The 15,126-nt window shown below is 39.7% G+C and overlaps 1 protein-coding gene across 2 annotated transcripts in view; it reads right to left on the bottom strand.

The window, feature by feature from the left end:
* Nucleotides 1-15,126, bottom strand: part of PARL (presenilin associated rhomboid like) — a 60,261-nt gene that overhangs the window by 22,163 nt on the left and 22,972 nt on the right. For both annotated transcript variants that reach the window (XM_017955647.3, XM_031663538.1), the window contains exon 4: nt 14,718-14,766. In XM_017955647.3, coding sequence (XP_017811136.2) covers nt 14,718-14,766 — 49 coding nt within the window. The remainder of the gene's footprint in view (nt 1-14,717; nt 14,767-15,126) is intronic.

Genomic DNA, 15,126 nt, shown 5'->3' with positions numbered 1-15,126 from the left:
AGTTTGAGACCAGCCTGGGCAACATAGTGAGACCTCCTCTTTCCAAAAAAATGAACAAAATCAGCTGGGCATGGTGGCACATGCTTGGGTCCCAGCTATTTGGGAGGCTAAGGAAACCAGGAAGTCAAGTCTGCAGTGAGACAAAATTGCGCCACTGTACTCGTCTGGGCGACAGAGGGAGACCCTGTCTCAAAAATAAATAAATAAATAAAAAGGAGAAAAAAGGGTTGAGTGATGATGAAATGAGAAAACATGATTAAATGTAGCAGTCACACAGTGACGAACCAATAAATGGAAAACATGGTGAAAAGAGAACGGCCTTTTCAGGTCTGAATCCTAAGTATGTCACTTAGCAGTTTTGTGGCCTATGGCACTTTATTACCTCATTTGTAAAATGAGGATAATACCTCCTACCCCATAAAGGTTGTAGTGGGGCTTAAATAAGATAGTACATGCACCTAGTATGCAAATGATCAAAGAATAATGGTTTCCTCCTCTCTCCTCCTCTGAGAAATAGAAGGGCTTAAGTTTTGTATATCTCCACTTAGGAGGGATGTCACCTGCTTCTTCCTGACTCTATGGTAACTCTTGGACAAGCTTGGCACTACTGATTCAGGAAGGCTGCTGCTGTCCTAGTGCCTATCCTCACACCTGTGTAATGCACTGGACTACATCAGTGAAAAAGTAACAAAATAAGGATCTCTGAAAACTCTCCTTCATAAGAGCAATGAAAGAACTGGCAAAAAAAGTCAGAATCAACTTTTTCAGAACTCTGGAAACTAATCAAAGGCTTATAGCAAAGCAGGGCGTATTTACTTAAGAAAAACAGCTGAATCTCAAAACAGCTAGCTTTACAGCATTTTGCCATTCTCCTGCCTCAGCCTCCCGAGTAGCTGGAACTACAGGTGCCCGCCACCACACTTGGCTAATTTTTTGTATTTTCAGTAGAGATGGGATTTCACCATGTCAGCCAGGATGGTCTTGATCTCCTGACCTCATGATCCGCCCGCCTCGGCCTCCCAAAGCTTTGCAGTATTCTAACTTGGCCTAGTCCAATCCCCCGTTCTCTAGTTACAAGGTAGTCTTAAAAACCGAGGTAGCTGGTAGAATGGAGCTGGAGCTCTTTCAAAGCCTCATTCCCAAAGAATTGTCATTATTTGACCTGGCTGTTGATTCCATGTAAGACCCACTTTCAAGGCTGTTTAACCTGACTGGGAGCTCCCCAAGTACAAAACTTTTCACAGAGGGTGTTTGTCAAAAACAATGACAGGTAAGTGTTTTAAGTTTCAGACTGCCTGAGATGCTGGATAACACATGGAGGCAAGTAAGAGACTAATCAAAAATCTTAAGAGGAAAAGCAGGGGAATAAGATTTCCATAGAAACTTTGAAAACCTCCAACATATTCCTGGACCCTAGAAGGCCACACGCATAGTAAGATAAAATAGATCTCAAGACAAAATTCATTGCTAGAGAAAAAGAAGGATATTATACAATGATGAAAAGGTCAATTCATCAAGTAATAACAATTAGAAACATGCACCTAACAAAAGAATCTCAAAAGACATGAAGAAAAGGACAGAACTGAAGGGAAAAACAACTCAACAATAATAGCTGGAGACTTCAGAACTCCATTTACAATAATAGAGAGATTAATTAAATGATTAGCAAGGAAGTAGAAGACTTGAGCAACTCTATAAAACAACTTGACTTAACAGACACTGAAACTAGGCCTCATAAAACTTAAAAAATTAGCACCAGGTGGCCCTAGATAGGGTCCCACCCTGCCTCGATAGGGTCCCACCCTGATAGGGTCCCACCCTGCCAATTCTGGGAAACAACCTCATGGGGTCCCACCCTGCCAATTCCGGGGGTCCCACCCTGCCTCGAAGTTCCCAGAATCAACAACTCCAGGAAAGAACCTCATAAGGTCCTGCTCTAACCAATTAGAACAAGACACCTTGCTCAGGCCATAGGTAGACCCAATTATTTTGCGCCTTAAGCTTTGTTTGAATTTCGTGCCATAAGCTGTGTTTGAACTTGTGTTTGCCTATATAAACAGCCTGTAACAAGCAGTCAGGGTCCCAGGGCCAACTTAGAGCTTGGGACCCTAGCGCGCTAGTAATAAATAACTCTCTGCTGTGAACCTCGTGTCGGTGATCCTTCGCGGCGACCCCTGCCCAGGAGGGAATCGAGAGTTCGGTTCTAACAACACCTATAAACACACCATCCAACAAAAGCAGAATATACATTCTTCTCAAGTGCATGTGCAGCATATTCTAGGATATGTTCAGTCACAAAACAATTCTCAATAAACTTAAACTAGAACACTAAATTATACAAAGTACGCCCTCTGATTCTGATCACGTGGAATGAAATTACAAATCAATACAGAAATAAACTCAGAAAATTCACCAGTATGTGGAAATTAACAAACTCCTAAATAACCAATGGTTCAAAGAAGAAATCACAAGGGCAACTAGGAAACTGAGATGAATGAAAACAAAAATACAATATGCCAAAATTTATAGGATGCAACAAAAGTGGTGCTATGAAATGTCCACATTAAAAAAGGAGATCTCAACTCAATAACCTAACTTTTCACCTTAAGAAAGTGTAAAGAGAAGAGCAAACTAAAACCAAAGCAAGGAGAAGGAAAGAATGAAGAAAATAGGTAAATGAATAAAAAAAAAAAAGCAAAATTAATAAATACAAAAGTTGGATCTGTTTGAAATGATCAATAAAATTGACAAACTTTTAGCTACAGTGGCAAAGAAAAAAAGACTCAAATTACTAAAGTCATGTCATACAGGTCTGAGATTTGCTAAAAAATAAAAGGAAAAATAAAAACAAATTACTAAAATCAGGAATGAAAGCAGAATGTTACTACCAACCTTACAGAAATCAGAACTACTACAAAATACAATGAACAATTATATACCAACAAATGAGAATAACTTAGATGAAATTTAAAATTCCTAGAAAGACACCAACTACTAAAACTGACTTGAAGAAATAGAAAATCTGAACAGACCAAGAATAAATACAGAGACTGAACTAGTAATTTAAAAAACTTACCACAAAGAAAAGTCCAGAGCCAGATAAGGTGTTAGGTGCCTATGTTTCTCATTGGCTTCACTAGTATTTGAGTTTCCTACAGCTGTTGTAACACAAACTTGGTGGCTTAAAACAACAAAAATCTATTCTCTTCCAGTTCTGGAAGCTAGAAGTCAGAAACCAAGGTGTGAAGTGTCAGCAGGGCCATGCTTCCTTTTGAAGGCTCTAGGGAAGTGTCCTTCCTTCCCTCTTCCTAGCTTCTGGTGGCTCCCGACAATTCTTGGCGTTGTTTGGCTTATAGGTGCATCACTCCAATCTTTGCCACCATCTCTTTGGTCTTGTTTTCTGTATCTTTCTTTGTCCTCTCCTCTTCTTATAAAAACATGAGTCAATGGATTAAGGTACATCCTAATGTAATATGATCTCTCTGTAACTAATCAAATCTGCAAAGCTGCTATTTCAAGTAAAGTAACATTCTGTGGTTCTAGGTGGACACAAATTTTGGGGAAGCACACTATTCAACTTACTACAACTGGGAAATTCTACCAAATATAAAGGAGAATTAACACCAATCCTTCTCTAACTCTTTCAAAAAATAGAAGAGGAAGGAACATTTTCCAACTCATTCTATGTAGCTAGTATCACCTTCGTATCAAAACCAAAGACATCACAAAAAAACTATCAATATCCCTTTATGAAAACAGATGCAAAAATCCTCAAGAAAATTTTGGCAAACCAAATCCAGCCATATGTAAAAAGGATTATAAATCATGACCAAGTGGAATTTGTCACAGGAATGCCAGTTGGGTTCAACATATGAAAAATCAACGTAATATTTCACATTAACAAAGTTGGAAGACTCACAATTCATAGTTTCAGAATTTACAACACAAACCTACAGGAATAAAGACAATGTAGTACTAGAATAAGGACAGATATATAAATCAATGGAGCGAACTGAGAGTCCGGAAATACACCCCATATGATTATGGTCAACTGGTTTTTCACTAAGGTTCCAAAAAAATTCAATGGTGGAAAGATTGGTCTCGTCAAAAATGGTGCTCAGAAAAGTGGATATCCATAAGCAAAAGAATGAGTTTGGACCCCTACCTCAAACCAAATACAAACATTAACTCAGAATTAATCAAATGTCTAAATTGAAGAGCTAAAATTTTGAAGCTCTTAGAAGAAAACACAGGTACACATCTTTGTGACCTTGAATTAGGTCACAGTTTCCTTGACATGACACTTAAAAGTACAATCAACAAAGGAAAAAATAGATAAAATGAACTTCAGCAAAATTAGAATGTTAATGCTTTGGAAAACACTATGAAGAAAGTGATAAGACAACTTACAGAATGGGAAAAATATTTGTGAATCGTATCTCTTAATAAGGGTCTAGTCTCCAAAATATATAAATAACTTTTACAACTCAACAAAAAGACAAATAGCTATTTTTAAATGAGGAAAACATTTGGAGAAACAGGCATTTCTCCGAAGAAGACTAAATATACAATAAGACATGAAAAGATGTTCGTTACTCATTAAGGAAAGGCAAATCAAAACCACACTGATATCCCTTTACACTCACCAGGATGGATATAATAAAGCCAACAAAATGGAAGAAAATGTGCAAATCATATCTGATAAGGGATTAATATCCAGAATATATTAAAAGCTCAACAGCCCAATGTAAAAATGGGCAAAGGAAGTAAATAGAAAGTTCTCCAGAGAAGATATACAAATACCCAATAAGCACATGAAAAGATGCTCACCATTACTAATCACTAGCAAAATCTGTGGGGAAAAGAAAGATCAGACTGTTACTGTGTCTATATAGAAAGAAGTAGACACAAGAGACTCCATTTTGTTCTGTATCTGAGATGCTGTTAATCTGTGACCCTACCCCCAACCTTGTCCTTGCAAGAGACATGTGCTGTGGTGACTCAATGTTTAATGGATTTTGGGCTGTGCAGGATGTGCTTTGTTAAACAAGTGCCTGAAGGCAGTATGCTGGTTAAAAGTCATCAGCATTCTCTTAATCTCAAGTACCCAGGGACACGTACACTGCCAAAGGGCGTATACTGCCAAAGGTCGCAGGGACCTCTGCCTAGGAAAGCTAGGTATTGTCCAAGGTTTCTCCCCATGTGACAGTCTGAAATATGGCCTCGTGGGAAGAGAAAGACCTGATCGTCCCCTAGCCTGACACCCGTGAAGGGTCTGTGCTGAGGAGGACTAGTGTAAGAGGAAAAGAAGCCTCTTGACAGCTGAGATAGAGAAAAGCATCTGTCTCCTGCCCGTCCCCGGGCAATGGAACATCTCAGTGTAAAACCCGATTGTATGTTCTGTTTACTGAGAAACGAGAAAACCACCTTAGGGCGAAAGGTGGGACTTGCTAGTGCAATGCTGCTCTTTATGCACTAAAAAAGTTTATGAAGATGTTTGCATATGCGTATCAAGGCACAGCACTTTTCCTTAAACTTATTCATGTCACAGAGCTCTTTATTCATATGTCTTACTGCTGACCTTCTCCCTACAATGATCCTATTATCTTGTCACTTCCCTTTTTCTAAGATGGTAAAGATAATTATCAATAAATACTAAGGGAACTCAGAGACCGGTGCTGGCGTGGGCCCTCTGTATGCTGAGCGCTGGTTCCCTGGGCCCACTTTTTCTTTCTCTATACTTTGTCTCTGTGTCTCATTTCTTTTCTCAAGTCTCTCGTTCCACCTAACGAGAAACGCCCACATGTGTGGAGGGGCAGGCCACCCCTTCAAACATGGAAATTAAAACTATATCCATTAGGACGGCTATCATCAAATTTCAAAAAAAGGAAAACAGGCCAGGCATGGTGGCTCACACCTGTAATCCCAGCACTTTGGGAGGCTGAGGCAGGTGGATCACCTCAAGGTCAGGAGTTCGAGACCAGCCTGACCAATATGGTGAAACCTTGTCTCTACTAAATAAATAAATAAATAAATAAATAAATAAATAAATAAGCCAGGTGTGGTGGCATGAGCCTGTAGTCCCAGCGACTTGGTAGGCTGAGACAGGAGAATTGCTTGAACCTGGGAGGTGGAGCTTGCAGTGAGCTGAGATCATGCCACTGCACTCCAGCCTGTGCAACAGAGCGAGATTCCATGTCAAAAAAAAAAAAAAAAAAGAATTGAATGCATGGTCGGTCTCAAAGAGATATCTGCACACCCATTTTCATAGCAGCATTATTCACAATAACAAGAGGTAGAAATAACTCAACTGTCCATTAATAGGTGAATGGATAAACAAAATGTGATATACACACAAAATAAAATATTATTCAGCCTTATAAAAGGAAGTAAATATTGTCACGTGCTCCAACATGGATAAACCTTGTGGACATTATGCTAAGTGAAATAAGCCAGTCCAAAAAACCAAGTATTTTATGATTCTACTTGCATGAGGTATCTAAAGTAGTCAAATGCATAGAAAAAGGAAGAAGGATGGTGGTTATCAAGGGCTGAAGGGAGGAGAAAAAGGGGACATACTGTTTAATGAGTAGAGAGTTTCAGATATGCAAAATGAAGTTCTAGAGATTGGTTTTACAAAAATGTGAATATACTGAACTCGATTGAACTATATGCTTAAAAATGATTAAGATGGTATATTTCATGTTATTTATTTTTTTACAATTAAGAAAAAAAAGAGTTACCACATGACCCAGCAATTCCATTCCTGGCTATATACCGAAAAATGAAAACATGTGTCCACACAAAAACGTGCACATGAAAGTTCATAGCAGCATTATTAATAGTTGAAGAACGGAAACAACTCAAATGCCCATCAACTGATGAAGGAATAAACAAATGTAATATATCCATACACTGGAACATTATTTGGCCATAAAAAGAAACAGAAGTACTGATGATATATACTGCAACATGAGTGAACCTTAAAAACATTATGCTACGTGAAAGAAACAGACACCAAAGGCTACACATTATGTGACTTGATGTATATGAAATCTCCAGAACAGGAAAGTCCCTGAAGAAAGCAGCTTGATGGCTGCCTAAGGCTGAGGGGAAGGAAAGAATGGAGGAGTGACTGCTAACGGGAATGGGGTTTCTTTTTGGGATAATGAAAGGGCCCTGGGATTAGATAATGATGATAGTTGCACAGCCTTTTAAATATAATAAACACCACTGAATTTACTTTGGCTTTCTATTTTTATTTGTTATTATTTTTAGAGAGGTGTGGGAGGTCTCACCATGTTGCCCAGGCTGGTCTAGACTCAAACAATCCTCTGACCTCGGCCTCCTAAGTGGTAGAATTCCAAGTGTGAGCCACCACACTCAGCCAATTGTATACTTTAAATCAGTGGTCCCCAACCTTTTTGGCACCAAGGACCAGTTTTGTGTTAGACAATTTTTCCATAGACCAGGAGGAGTAGGGGGATGGTTTTGGGATGATTCAGATGCATTACATTTATTCTGCACTTTATTTCTATTATATCATAATATATAATGAAGTAATTACACAACTTATCATAATGTAGAATCAGTGGGAGCCCTGAGCTTGTTTTCCTGCAACCAGATGGTCCCGTCTGGGTGTGATGAGAGACAGGGACAGATCATCAGGCATTAGATTCTTACAAGGAGTACACAACCTAGATCCCAGCCTGGTCAACATGGTGAAACTCTGTCTCTACTAAAAATACAAAAGTTAGCCACGTGTGGTGGCAGGTGCGGTGGCAGGTGCCGGTAATCCCAGCTACTTGGGAGGCTAAGGCAGGAGAATCACTTGAATGCGGGAGGCAGAGATCACAGTGAGCCAAGATTGCACCACTATACTCTAGCCTGGGCAACAGAGCAAGACTCTGTCTCAAAAAAATAAACAAAAAAACAAAGGAAAAAAAACATAAATGAAGTTTCACTCGTTCCCCTGCCGCTCATCTCCTGCTGTGCAGCCCGGTTCCGGTACCAGTCCTTGGCCCAGGGTTGGGAACCCCTGCTTTAAATGGTGAATTTAATATGTGAATTATATCTTAATTTTTGAAAAGGCAGATGCACTGATTTGGAAAGCATTACTTGGTTCAATGACCTCAGGTTATTTTCCTCCTTAGCCCAAGAAAGGTAGTATAACCCCTTTTTTCTCATTTTCCTATAAAGGACTTACCATACCACTTGGGGTCTAATAGCTATTCACAGATCCCCTCTGTTTCTGGGTGGGCCAAGTCACACCTCCACAGCTCCTTTATCTGAAGGGGCTACTATACCGACCCAGACCCGGCCAGTCCAGACACTGACAAGCATGTACATCCACAGCAGCCAAAAATCTGGGCTCAAGCCATCCTTACCTCAGGTTCTCTGGGAACCAGGCAGGTGTAAAGATCAACCTGTTGGCCTCACACAGTGGCTATCATTTCTTTTCCTAGGTAGTATCCACCAAACTAATTAAGGACTGGGTCCACAGCTACCTGGAATCAAGAAGAAACCCAGAGAGACTGTCCATCTTCCATCCTCCCACTGGGATAGAGACAGAAAGTTTGAAACTAATACGGGTAAACAGAAAAGGCAAATTCACAATGAGGGAGGCAAAGGCCCTTATAATTGCTAACCACAAAAAAAAGGGTTGTTATTTCTCTGTACTCTCCCTGCAGATGAGAATATCTAACCTTCCCAGTGGGCAACTTTTAGAAATCAATCTGACGTATTTATACTCTGTACATTGTTGGAGGACATTTAAAATGGTACACAACTTCTTTTAAGACAACTTTGCAATACACAAAATTTTAAATGTACATATTCTTTGACCCAGCAATTCTATTTCCAGTAACTTATCCTAAAAATATACTTGTACAAGGTACAGAGATCTGTATGTAAGGCAATTCACTGCAGTAATATTTCTAGAAGCAGAAGACTAAAAACCACATAAATATCTATTAATAAAAGATTTGTTAAATAATATTCAGTTACATGGAATACTATAATGTCATTAAAAAGAATATGCTGGCCAGGCACAGTGGTTCACATCTGTAATCCCAGCAATCTGGAAGGCCAACGCAGAAGGACCACTTGAGTCCAGGAGTTCAAGACCAGCCTTGGGAGGTTGAGGCTGCAGTAAGCCGTGATCATGCCACTGCACTCCAGCCTTAGTGACAAGTGAGATGCTGTCTCAAAACAAACCAAAACAAACAAAAAAGCCTGGTGTGCTGGTAATTTCCATTTATCAATTCGGGTGCTGGTTACATGGACGTGCTCAGCTTGTGAACATTAATTAGTTGAGTTGTACATTTGACATATTCACATTCTTCTGTGTATATTATACCTCAATAAAATATTAAAAAGAATGTAACAGACCTACTTGTACTGATATAGAATGTTCTTTAAAATATTAAGTGAAAAAAAAATCATGGTGCAGAAGAGTATGTATTGCATGTTACTATTTTTGTGTTAAACCACAGATAGATATAAATGCCTATACATAAATAGATGCCTTGGAAGAACACACAAGTAACTAAACATGCAATGGTTATTATGGGAAAGGGAAAGTGCAGAACTGGAAGTTGAGAGTGAGAGAAAGACTTGTTTTTCACTTTATGTATCCTTTATTCCAATTTTCATCTGTTACCATGCATATTTATTCCTTTTACAATGACAAAATCTAGTCTAGGCAGTCAAAAAGGGCTCCCTTTCCTCCCTGGGTACCAGGCTGCTATTCTGGAACAATTTGCTGCAATTTGTGCTGTGAATCAGCACCCAGATACTTGACAGGGGGAGGCAGTGTGGTTTATCAGAAAGGTAATTAGTGGTGGTTTGCTATTCTAGAAAGTGAAAGGACATAATAAGCCTATACTCTGAAATATGAAGTGGATTTGATTCCCGAATCCACCCAGTTCTAGCTGTGTGATCTCAGTTATTTGACGGCTCCTTGCCCCATCTGAGAAATGAGGATACCACTAACAGGGTTCTTATGATGATTAATAATAATATAAATGCATGTAAAGCACACAGCATGATACTTGAAGCGTGGTTGGCACTCAAGGATTAATTTTGCTATTCTTCTCCAAAAATAACTTGTTTGCAGACTGGGAAGTCAGGAGTTAGGGGTTACAGAAAAACAGTGACTGATTAAAAGATAAAGATGGGCTATAAGACCAAGGAAAACGTTACCTTACCAGCAACATCAGAATAGATAAGGAGGCCTTAGTCTGGGAAGACAGTCAAAACCTAGAAAATGTACAAGGGCCGGGCGCGGTGGCTCAAGCCTGTAATCCCAGCACTTTGGGAGGCCGAGACGGGTGGATCACGAGGTCAGGAGATCGAGACCATCCAGGCTAACACGGTGAAACCCCATCTCTACTAAAAAATACAAAAAACTAGCCAGGCGAGGTGGCAGGCGCCTGTAGTCCCAGCTATTCGGGAGGCTGAGGCAGGAGAATGGCGTAATCCCGGGAGGTGGAGCTTGCAGTGAGCTGAGATCCGGCCACTGCACCCCAGCCTGGGCAACAGAGCAAGACCCCGTCTCAAAAAAAAAAAAAAAGAAAATGTACAAGGAGAGAGAGAACCGAAATGAAAAAGAATAAGCCTGGTAGAAACAGAACAGCAAAGAAAAAAGAATAGACTTTAGAAGTTGGGGCAAGGGGTCAAAGACTAGAGAGTAGTAGCGACTAAACTTTGATGCTGACAAAAAATACACTAGTAGAGGAACTAGGGCATAGTTTTCTTGAGATCTCTCTCCCTATCCTTTTCCGTCCTCGCTCCTTCTTGATCAAAAATAATAATTTAGCTGATTCTTTCCTGTGGCTTTACCTGAATCTCAATACAGTAAAGTCAGCATTCTCTTGAACTAACAGGAAAACCTGGCAAGTGCCTCAAAGACAACCCTGAAAGCTAGAAAGGTAGGAGAAAATATTCTCTCTGGGGCTTGCCCGGGGACCTCCAGGACAGGCTTAAAAGGCTGACAGATCAGGGCAATAGAACAGAAAATTAGCTGAAATATAAAAGCACCAGGGATAACAAATCTAGCTTTGAAGAATGTCACCTTATACTCCCCATTTGCTCCACAAATACCCAGTGGGCTTATAAACACTTTTTCAGAGCAATATGAAGCCTGGGGAGATTATTTCTGTGTAATAAAAATTAAGACCAAAAAAAATCCTCAAACAAACCAAAAAAAAAAAAGGATTAAAACAAGTTTCCTAGCATAGCTTTAAAAAGGGATTTGCACAGACAGATTGAGACAGAACAGTCAAAAACTACAGACTCCAAACCTGGCATCAGCTGTAAGAAAGGGAGGTTTTTGTTGTTGTTGTTTTCAGACGGAGTCTCACTCTATTGCCCAGGCTGGAGTGCAATGGCATGATCTCGGCTCACTGCAACCTCTGCCTCCCAAGTTGAAGCGATTCTCCTGCCTCAGCCTCCCTAGTAGCTGGGATTATAGGCATGTGTCACCACATCCAGCTAATTTTGTATTTTTAGTAGAGATGGGGTTTCACCATGTTGGCCAGGCTGGTCTCCAACTCCTGACCTCAGGTGATCCATCCACCTCAGCCTCCCAAAGTGCTGGGATTACAGGCATGAGCCACTGCACCCAGCTAGAAAGGGAGGTATTTTACCTCACCACCAGATGCCTCCTTAAGAATAAAATACATTACAGGTATGCCTTACAATCTGACTGTTCTTATCTACACCTAGGAACCAAAGAGACATGGATAAATTTGAGATACCCATCATTATCTGAAACTCAGAAACCATGTATATTTGGATTAACACTTTACTGTCTGAACTTACTATATCCAAAATCTTTCCATCCACATTCAAGAGCTCAACAGATTCAACAGCAAGGAATACTTACAAGAAGTGTTTGGTGTAGTAGTGAGAAATCTTTAACCAACTAGAGCTTTCATGCTGCCGTTGTCTAGGTATGAAAACTACAAAGCAGAGAGGCACACTGGTCTCACAAAGCTTTAAAAACTCTCTAGGTCAAACTTGTCAAGTTCTTTCAAAATATAAAATGAAACAACAACAACAAAAAATCCACATTCAGAAAACATCTCCAATCCAAAGAAAGAAAGTGGGACGGAGTAGACCTGTCACTCCATAAATCTATCATTGATTAAAACCAGGAGCTGAGCCAACTTCACTTTGCAGTCTACAGGAAGCAATCAGGAGTGCTCAGCAAGGAAAGCTGGACTAATTGGCACCCCAGGAAGGAGACAAGACATACTAAATAAACAGTTTATTCTTGAGAATCTCATATGTAGGTAATTGATTAAGCGCCATTTACAGACATTGTAAAACTAGAATCACTATTACTAGAATAGTTATTTCCTACAAGGAAAGTCTGAGGTGACACAAAACAGTTCAAAGGGCATTTCCTGAGGTTAAAGTCACTTGGATAATCTAACAATAAAGATTTAAGACCTGAAGCATGACCATTCACATTTATCTTGTTCAAAGTAGCTGACATTCAAGTTGCAAGACAGATCACAAGCATCTCTCTCTACTGCTATGCTCTTCATGCCAAATGGCTGATTTGATTTCAAAAAAGAAAAAGACTGGGGGGAAAGAATTCTGATTTTTAATTACCTCCAGCTTCTTTGAAGAAAGTATTCACCAGCATGAGAAAAGGTTTTAAACTCTTACGCTAGGCTTCTTCACATGTTAAATGGCATAAAATCACAACCATCTTCAAAGAATGTGAGGTATCAACTAATAGTGAAATGCTTCGAAACTAGTGAAGGCAAAACCTTGCCACCCTAAAGAAATCTTAATTTCGTTCTTTTTTTTTTTTTTTTTGAGACAGAGTCTTGCTCTGTCATTCAGGCTGGAGTGCAGCGGCGCAATATCAGCTCACTGCAACCTCTGCCTCCCGGGTTCAAGCGATTCTCCTGCCTCAGCCTCCCTAGTAGCTGGGATTAACAGGCGTGCACCACCACGCCCAGTAATTTTTTGTGTTTTTAATAGAGATGGGGTTTCACCATGTTGGCTAGGCTGACCTAACCTCAGGTGATCTGCCCACCTTGGCCTTCCAAAGTGCTGGGATTACAGGCATAAGCCACTGCACCCAGTTTCGTTACTTTCATAAAAGAAGCAAAGAAACAAAGTACATTAATCTAGTGGAAACAGATGTGCTACTAAAGAGCTATCTTTCAAGTAATCAATTTAAGATGTCGTTGACCTATCAATTCTATGGTCTTAGTTACGGCAACACTGAAAAATCTCAACCCCTTGGTTAAGATTCCATTCAACATTCATTCACTCAACAGATTTTAACTGAGTGCCCTTACTGTGTACATGATATATGCTAGGTGCTGTCACAAAATTAAAGATGCCATTGTTGTCCTCCAGATGCTTACACTGCTCTCAAGGATGTTACACATACAATTATATAAGGCACACTGTATTATCAAAGATAAAAACTGCAATGAGTTCAGGAAAAAAAGAAAGCACTTCCTAAAGGAAGCAATGTCTGAACCATAAGCCTGAAAGCTGGATCGGGTTCCAATAAAGTCAGAAAAATTAAGACCTCCAGAGAGAATAAACAGTTTGAATAAAGAAAGATAAACATCCTTTCTCCACTTATGTTAAGTACAGAAAATTAAGAGTACCAAGTAAGTCTAATCAAATTTGAGCAAAAGTAGTATTTTGCAATTCTCTAGAAATAATTGTTTCCTATCTACACAATCGTTAAAAAACTTAAAAAAAAAATTTTTTTTTTTTGAGTCTCCTCTGTCACCCAGGTTGGAGTGTAACAGTGCAACCACAGCTCACTGCAACCTCTGCCTCCCAGGTTCAAGCAATTCTCCTGCTTTAGCCTCCCAAGTAGCTGGGACCACAGGCACGCACCACCAAACCCAGCTAATTTTTTGTATTTTTGGTAGAGATGGGGTTTCGTCATGTTGCCCAAGCTGGCCTTGAACTCCTGAGCTCAAGGGATCCACCCACCTTGGCCTCCCAAAGTTCTGGGATTACAGGTGTGAGCCACTGTTCCTGGCAAAAATCTATTTTCAAGTTTCTCAAACAACTAAGTCCATAAAATATTGCAGAGGTATTAACTTGAAAAGCCAGATCTGTCTTTCCAGAACAATTTACAAAGAAAAAAAGTTATCATGGTGACATGCATGTCATGCTTACATTTAAACAGGGTTTTACAAATAGCATGGGGGAGAAGACCGAAAACTGGTTTTAGAATGAGACAGACTTGGGTTTTGAAACTCAGCTCTACTGCTTACTAGCGGTTTGACTTTCAAAAGTTCCTTCTCTGAAAGCCGGTTTCCTTATCTGTAAAAAGGGAGACAACCACTCTGTAAGCAACTCCGCGTAGGGACAGAGTGTGTATTACAGCATTCTTAATATAGAAGGTACTTAATGTTTCCATTAGTTTCTTTAATAAGGGAAGTAATAATTAATAATAAGCTATTCCACAAGCTGGAATTCTACAACAAAACTGATCATTCAATCAGTATCATACTAGATCAAAATTAGAAAGTAAGTGACCCAGAGTATCATGTAAACCTTTATACCTCACCACTTTATACATTATTACATTAGCCTATAGGTACAGAGACTGTCTTCTAAACCACTGGTGAGCATGGTACAAAAGCCATTGCCTGTGACATACTGTACCTTTTGGTTTGATTTCTCTTCCCTTGAATGGTTAAAACGTGTAAGCTAACACAAACCTGTCACAGTCCGCTGGCCATCACTTAGGTTATTCCACCACTTGTTAATCTAAAACAGACGGAAAATTGCGTATCACCATATGGGAGAAACTTCAGGCTACAAAAATGAAAAACCAGAAGAAAATGCCTTACACATAAAAGAGGAATTCCTCTTCTGTAAAAATCACTAGTGGCGACAGACATAATAAATACGTGGTAGAATGGAAAAGGCATGTGTTTTATAGTCAGGGAGCCGACATTCTCCACAAAGAACCACTGGATAGCTCTGGAACCTCAATTATTTCTAAACTTCAGTTTCCTGACACATGAAATGGGACAATAATAGGTACCTAGCAGTGTTGTCATAAGGAATAACAATAATGTAAAGCCCCTAGCACACCTGCAGATACAGACAGGTACCAAGGAAGTG

Source organism: Papio anubis, chromosome 2 (assembly GCF_008728515.1).
Source record: "Papio anubis isolate 15944 chromosome 2, Panubis1.0, whole genome shotgun sequence".
NCBI classification, from domain to species: Eukaryota; Metazoa; Chordata; class Mammalia; order Primates; family Cercopithecidae; genus Papio; species Papio anubis.
Note: the sequence above shows the minus strand (reverse complement) of the source record. Positions and strands in the feature narration are given on the sequence as shown.